Source organism: Fringilla coelebs, assembly GCF_963513975.1.
Source record: "Fringilla coelebs genome assembly, chromosome: 5".
In the NCBI taxonomy this organism is placed as follows: Eukaryota; Metazoa; Chordata; class Aves; order Passeriformes; family Fringillidae; genus Fringilla; species Fringilla coelebs.
Window position 1 is genome coordinate 55387321 of NC_140033.1, and position 8112 is coordinate 55395432.

At 45.0% G+C, this 8112-nt stretch overlaps 1 protein-coding gene across 1 annotated transcript; it reads right to left on the reverse strand.

Moving 5' to 3' along the window:
- Positions 1-7404, reverse strand: LOC311153684 (very long chain fatty acid elongase 4-like; the record flags this gene model as incomplete). Its single annotated transcript, XM_084205670.1, has 7 exons — positions 1-171; positions 1477-1604; positions 2540-2654; positions 3765-3824; positions 4507-4587; positions 5732-5919; positions 7347-7404. The coding sequence occupies 7 exons, from the start codon at positions 7402-7404 to the stop codon at positions 1-3; spliced, it is 801 nt and encodes a 266-aa protein (XP_084061796.1).
- Positions 7405-8112: the final 708 nt, after the last annotated feature.

Sequence of the window (8112 nt, forward strand, 5' to 3'; positions counted from 1 at the left end):
TCAAGTCAGCTTTTCCTGCTTTCCCCTGATGTAGGTCCGATAGTAGAAGCGTAGGAAGAGAGCCAGGAGGCTGAGGATGTAGAGGAAGACTGCGGTGTTGAAGCCATCAGGGAACGGGCACTCTGTGAACAAGTTGTAGGAAGAATGAGCAGCAATGGCCACAAACTGGCACTGGAAGAGGTGGAAAAAAGAAGCAGCCAGATTAGGGAACCTACACCTCAGCTGGCCACTGAGACCATCACAGATATCACAACATCCTAGCAGTGTCCTCAACCCACACAATCACCTGCTTGCTTCTCCTGACATCCCTGGGAACCTTCCTTTCAAGTTTAACAGTGTCTTCCCACCAGGAAAGATGTCCCTCAAACCTGAAGGTTTAACCAATCCAGCCTCTCCTGCCCTTGGCCCATTTCTCTGCCATAGTGCAGTAACTGAGATGCTGGAATATGGAAACTGAAGGAGGGAGATTCCTCTTCGCCAGTGGTAATCAGGTTGTAATACCCATAATTATTTTGATTTGTATTTTAACTTGCAGAGAGGAACTACAGATACTACCTTTATTCATTTACAGATACTACCTTTATTCGTTAAAACATTCAACATTTTTTTCTGTATTTTTCTAAGTCACCTGTCTCAATACCCTGAAGCAATTAGTTCTACCTACCAAAGAGCTATTAAATATTTTTTTTCCTGTGCTATAATTTGCATTAGAAATGCCCTCTTATTTCATGCAATGCTTTCTTGTTCTGCTTTGCCATGCAGGCTAAGTGAGAATTCTGGAGCAGTCTTCACTGCACCACTGTTTTACACATATCCTCTTCCTCTTCCCTTGTAACTGCATACTTTTGGTTTGCAAAGCCTCTCTCTGAGGGGAAAAATCTCTCCTACAACCATTGTCCTTGTCTGGACCATTGCATTTATGTATCTCAAAAAAAACCCACGGGGTTTCCCAGATTTGTAACTTCATCAGAGATGAAGGAAAGAAAATCCAAAGGGATTTTCTAGAGAAAAAGTAAAATTCACATATTTCTCTTTAGCTTGCCTGTTTGCCTGCAGGTAGAGACCCCCTTCCTTTCTGAAGGAACTGAATCAAGGCTCCCCAGTCTGCTGCCTTATTGAGAATCCAAAGTTTCCCTGAATCACTGTCCCCACCTCTCCACATCAAGCTCTGCTTTCAGTGCTCCGTATACAACATAAAAAGGAGGAATCCAATTCTTAATTTTTCTCTTCCCTTCCCCTTACAAAGCTGTGGATAATTAATTTGAAATGGTCACTGAAGGCCTCTGATAGTCTTGTGAAAGCAGCATTTGGAGCGGGTGACCCATGGCTTCACCTCTCAGAGTGGCACATGAGGGCACATGGGGACCTGCTGCCCCCCATGAGCAGCAAGCAAACAGAGGCAGTGAGGTGACAGACAGCAAGGGCCATCACACCTGAGCTGTGGGAGGGCAGGGGTGAACACCTGGAGCTAATTACCAGCTGCAAGATGGTCAGGTAACGCTTCCACCACAGGTGCTGGCGCATCCACGGTCCCAGGCTGGCTAGGGCATAGTAGCCATACATGAAGATGTGGACAAAGGAGTTCAGCATCCCAACAAAGAAGGCTGAGGAGTAAAGAAGTGAAGGTGAACAAGGCACACGACCCATTCCAGGCTAGCCCTGTGAAGGGCTCACAGCCACTATGATGATGCTTCCAAAACACACCACACCCATCTCTGTGCATGAACATTCCACCTGGGATCTCATACTTCCCGTGCAAAACCAGGACACCGTGGAAGCACATCAGCTTCTCCCTTCCTTCAGCATCCAGAATCATTGGATGGGTTGGATCGGAATGGACCTTAAAGGCTGTCAGCTCCAACCCCCAGGGCACATCTCCTACTAGAGTTGCCCCAAAGCCCCATCTCATCTGGCCTTGAACACTACCAGGGTTGGGGCATCCATGATATACCCATCCCATATCAAGTGTTCAGAGGCAGAGAAGGGCTTCAAAGGCAGAGGAGAGACTTTGATTGTCTGACCTAAGCATTTCACACCATTCTGGTGTCAAGGCTGTGTAGCCAAAATGATTTCCTAAAAAAAGAATGCCCCAGCATCTTGGATAGGGCCCACCTAGAGTGGCTTGGTACCCAGATGCTTCTCTTCCCGTTGAGCAAAAAGGGGCAGCGTTCTGGATACAGCCCAGAAATGGGCACAGCCAGAGCAGGAAACAGAGCCAGAACCTGGGCTGCTGCTCCAGGGCCTTTGAGTGGGGGGGAGATATACACTGACCTTCTGTGGGATGTTATTTATTTCTGTTTGGACCCACTCTGATGGCACACTCTTATTCTGGGTGAGGCAGCGAACAGGGTAGCCTAAATAGCCCCAAAAGCTGAGCAGATGGGATCATCTGGAATGCACATGTTTTTCTCACCTTTGGAAGTAGGTGAGCTTCCTACCTGCCAGTCAGCCCATCTACACTGTTAATGCTACCTCCACGGCCCAAAAAAGCCATGAGAAATACAAAGTTTTCTTGCAGCAGCATTTCTTACAAGCATACCTTGTCCTCCAGGCACGTATTTCACCCCTGACCACCAGTTGAAGAGCATAGAGCCATGATGGTACACGTGCAGAAAAGTCACCTGCTCTTGTTTCTTGCGCAGAATTAAGAAAACCTGAAAGAAGCCAGGCAAAGGAAAACCTTGAGTCAATGTGTTGAGACAAAAATTCCACAGTAAAAAGTTATAAAAATAGCAAATGATGAGTCTGAATCTCCCAAACCCATTTCTTCTGCTGTTGACAAAAACTGGTGAAATGCAGTAGAACTTATAGGGGAATCTGGAAGACAGAATTTCTTCCACAAAGCCCCAAATATTTTTATGCCTGGATTCAGGGCCCAAAGTCCAAAGAAGACACATCTGAGACTGACTGAGCCTCCACACAATTCACAGCTGCTTGGATCTGCTCCTTTTCAGGACATAGGTTGTATATTTACTGCTCCCAGACAAAACCCACAGAAAATCCACTGTGTTGAATGGCCAAACCCTCCTGGAATTTGCATTAGTAAAGAGAATGGTTTTGCCAGATGAATACTTGTTAGGTCACTGCATTTCACCATGCACATTCATACACACACACAACAAAAAGTGAATCTGCTTTTCAGGCACTCAGGACTGGCAAAAAGCTGCTTTTGTTGCTGATGCAAACAGAGAGGGGACCGGCCAAAACCTTGGCAATAGGCCTAGGCAGGATCCACATGTTTATTCACTTTTCAGTGGGTTGTCAACTTACACCCCAGAGAGCTGTGAAATTCCAGGCTAGGACACAGCTGTCATCTGCTGGCCAAGCAGAGGCCTTGTCCAGTCACTTAGTTCATTTATAGTGCAGAAGGACACCTGTTAAGAGGTGGACTTTAAATTCCCCCAGAACACAAACCTATACTGCAGAGCTCTGGGAAAATCCATGGCAGCAGAGATGCCAGGACTTGTCCAGCTCCTTTTCAGCCCCACTGTTAATCAGCCAGCTAGGCAATAGCAGAACCTGTGTGCCACCAGCAGCTAAAATTTTGCGGACCCACCTGGCAGCAGCCAGGGGTAAAGCCTCTCCCCTAGCGCTGTGCCCAGCCTCAGGAAGGGTGCTGGGGAGGGAGGCAGCCAAGGGATGGAGACAGGCAGCGAATCAATACAGGATTGACCCAGGACATCAGTTCTGGCACGCTGCCCCTTTCTGACAAAGAAGTATCTGTGTCCAGCCCCGGTCCCACTGAGGAGCTGAGCCCTCCTCACCGTATCCAGCAGCTCGATGACTTTGGAGAAGAAGAACCACCAACACACTCTTGCCATCTGCTGGGCAGCACAAGACACGGCGGTTAGAGCTTTACCCAAAATCAACACACTTGCAACCACGCTGTGTCCCTGCCCACCCGGGGTCTGCAGCAAGGGGGGAAAATTAAGGGGTCCCTTTTTTTTTTTTTCCTCAGATGGCAAGACTGAAAAACTGAAAAGCAAGGCATCGTAACTCCAAATTCAAAGAGAAAAACCTCATGCAGCATTTTTGGAAAGCTGGCCCTGGTGGGACCCAAACCCCTGTGATGACCAAGAAATAGTTTTAGTAAAACCCCTCTGTTAAAAGAAGGGTTGAGTGAGATTTCTTTCATACAAGGCAGAGGATATAAAAATCAGTTTTCTTGTTGGAAGAGATCACCCAGAATCCTTATAATCCATGTGAAGAATCACATCTATTGCAATAAATAATTTGCAATATTGATAATTCAGCTGGTAAGATCACGCTCTCTGCAGTGGTCAAAGAGCAAACTTAGATGGCTGGGTTGACTGAGATTATTAATTTTAGAGAACTAAAGCAAAGCGCAACAACTGTTGAAGGAGACAGTTTAGTGGAATAGATTTACAGGCAACAACAAACTGGAGTCAAAGCCTTCTTAGCCATGCAAAGTGCTATTTATGAGCAAAAGAATCTGCCTAGCCATGGGAGGGCAGGGCCTAAGGCAAGCTTTCTCCAGAACTGTACCCTCATTCCCAGCTCACTCCGGCTGTAATCCACTGGCTGGCACAGATAGCTGTAGTTGGCCAAGACTGAAGTGACCAGAAACTGAAACAGACATAAAGCAAATAGAAATCAAATTTCTATTCAATGCCATCTGTTCCAAAAAAGATGGGCATATTAATGCTAAGGTAGTGAGGTCTCAGTCTTATATTTACTGACAGAAAATCCATGAACAAATAGTATAAATGTAAAACAAAGTACTTCACATCCTGGTTGAAATCTCAAAAAATGCAAAGTGGGCCTGGGAAGATTTGTAACTCTTTGTGTAATCACTGGAGGGCTCAAAACTACTTCAGCAGGAATACTGAATTCTAGGCTTCTGAGTGTCTCTGAGAGACTCTGTTCTCCTTTGCAAAGATACCAGGCTGTTCTGTTTTGGTAGGTTGCATTTGCCTGTTCATTGGAAAGCCAAAAACTGGACCAAGTAAGCAGTGCAACTAAACAATCGAGCACAGAAAAGCAATTTGCACACTCGTCCTCAGATGGAGCAGCATTTGTTAAAAAAAACCAAAAGCAATTAGTGTTAATGTAACACTTGTGAAACAAATTAAAAGGGCATATTTGTTGAAACCTATTTGGTCATGTTCCCTCAAAGAATTTTCAGTGGCCTACATGAACTTGGGGAAAGAGGCTTGTAGAAAGGCTTATGTATTAAGAACAAACAGAAAAAAAAGTTCTTAACACTCTCAGCAGCAGGAAGACAGAGAGTGCTTGGCACTCCTGGAGAGAATGCCAACTTTGGAAACTCATAGAATGTTAAGGGGTTGGAAGGGACCTTGAAGATCACCTAGTCCCAACCCCCTGCCTTTGGCAGGGACACCTTCCACTAGTCCAGTGGTTTTCATCTTCAGAGATGGATTCATCACCAGCCAGACTCGAGGCGAAATGAGGCCATTCTACATCCTCCACACAATCTGTGCCTAGTGGGGAATGCTCAACTTGCAATTCATTCCTTCAGGATGAATGAAATTATGTGTTAATTTCATCAATGGGGATTGAGAAATGGGAGGAAATCAAGCACTGCAGGACAATACTCTCCTCTTGTGGCAAAACATGGACATGTCCAAGCAAGCTCCCACTCCCTTCAGCAGAGTCCATCAGCAAAAGCTGTTCAAACCCTGGAATCTGGAGGCTCTGGAATTGAAACCCTTCTCAGGTGCTTAGCTAGGAGCCAATCCTGCCTCCTCACCTCGTAGAACATGTAGCTGGACAATGCCACCATGGCCAGGTTATAGGTGAGTAGCAGAGCCCGCAGCTCCAGCCGCCGCCGCCGCCGCATGCAGGACGGTCCCAGTGCCACCATGAAGAGGTAGGAGGTGAAGACCAGGGTGACTGGAAGTGGGGAGTAAACCAGTGGCCACTGGTCTGTCCTTGGATCTGAGAAGCAAAACACACAGCCACAGCTGGCACCTCCACACAGCGTGGGGAGGATATATTTAATTGTGTTTAAATGCTTCCTTTCGGTGCGCTCGCTGCAGAAAGAAAATTGGTATCTTTGTGTCTTTGCAAAACTGCACTTCAGTCCTTCTGTGCTGACTCTGCCAAGAAGATTTAGCACAAAGGTTTTAGTCCAATTTTTGGGTATGGACTGCAGTACTGGAAGGCAGATCTTTCCTGGGACGAGCTGGAGCCCTCCCTGGATGAGAGGAGTGATCCCAGACACTGTGTGGGGAGGCACAGGAGCAGTCAAAGCAACAGTGGCTCCTCAGGAGTGTAAATTTACAGCTTTATAATGAAAGTGTTTTAATCACTGGTGTTAATTCCTTACAATCCTCCAGATATCTGAAATTCTCCACTCCTTCATTTTTGTATCTGTCCATACAGTGGGCTCTCTTAAGAAGCATGAATTCATTGGGAAATGCCAAAACACTTATCCCTGCTGAAACAGCTCTTTGGTCCTACAGCAAAGGGAAGATGAAGAGATTTTCTGTCATGCCACCTCCTCCTAATCCTGCTATCACCCAGGATACATTATATCAGCAAAAACATCCCAGGTACCATTCATGCTTTCCTTTCCTGTGTGATCACTGCTCTGTCAAACCCCTTCATTTTTTTTATAAATGCTGTACCAGTATGGACAATCCTCCTCCCTTCTAAACCTTCCAGTTCTTTATGGTGGCTGTTATGGGCTGTGTCAGGAGCTCTTTGATATTCCATTTCTAGATTTAGCATCAGAAGTCCTGAACCACAGTTTACACTCTCTTGTGAAATTCAAGTCCTGAAACATTTACTGAGCATTATGCCTCTTGTCTTCCTCCTGCAAGCCTGCTGTTCTACCTTCATGGCATTTTGTGGCTTTTCTTTACATCCAGAGATACATCACAGCCCTTTGGGACCAAATCAAGCCTTTAACGACTGAAAATCTGATGTCTCCTCACTGCAAGCTGTCAAATCTCAAGCACTGAGGAGTGGTTACTGCCAATATTTCATTTGATAACAGGTTTTCCTGGCACCACAAAGAGTTTAACCCCCAAAGTACTAACTCATTAGTCAACTAAGCTTTCCCATGACACATGAATATGCATTTAAAAAAATCACTTCCTTTAGTACTCCAGACTCAACAGACAATCCCAGGCATTTATTGCTTCTCGCCCACTGGGAAATTCCCCATCCTTTCATTCCTTACTGTGATCCAACTGGAGGGTCAATGAGATATATTTCAAGACTTAAGGGAAGTTTGTGATCATGGAGAAGGAAAACTGGAAATCTGCTTAGTGAAGAAAATGTGGATTGCATTCCTTCTAGGTTTTCATGATCATGCTGTTTATGCAGAAATTCCCATTTTAGACAGCATCTCTACCTACCTCCACTTTCAAGAATCCAGTTGTAGAATTCCTGAATTTTCTGCCAAGTTGAAGCCATCCCAAGTTCTGGAAAGAAATTAACTTGACTGAGTGAGGAATGAGGAAGCTCTTTAGACAACGGCTCAGAACTACAGCTAATGAAAGGATAATAGTTAGCTTTCTAAAAATTTAACTTTTAGATCAGGATTAAAGTCCCCTTTAAAAAAGGAAGAAAGAGAATGCAATACCCCCCCCACCATGATTAGCTACTTAACTTCCAGATTTTATTTATTTAAAAATTTAAATAACTTATTATTTGATTTCCAGATTTTGATATTTCATGGAGTTTTCACCTCTAAAAAATGCTCTGAGCAGCTGTATGGGATCTGCCAGATCTCGGCGGGAACTGCCAGTACCACTGGGAAATCAGTCACATGGCATTTTTTCCTAAAGCAGTGTGGGCACAACATTCATGTGAGGACACACACCAAGTGTCATAACTGCATCTTTCTGCAGGTAGTATTGGATATTCCCAGTGCTGGAAGGCAGCTAGGGGTTCATTCAGCGCTGCTGCAGCTCCAGAGGTATTAACAGAGCTGGTTAGTTGGTTTCCTGAGGCCCCAGTTTATACATTAATTTTGTTTCATCTTGTATAGATTCTGTAAAATAGTATATAAAGTAGAATGCTCATACACATTATGATGATTCTCCTCTTCCCTTCTTTCCTTTAGTAGGGAGATGCTTTCAAAGGTACTTGGAAATTCTTCTAGAAAACACTTTTCTGCAG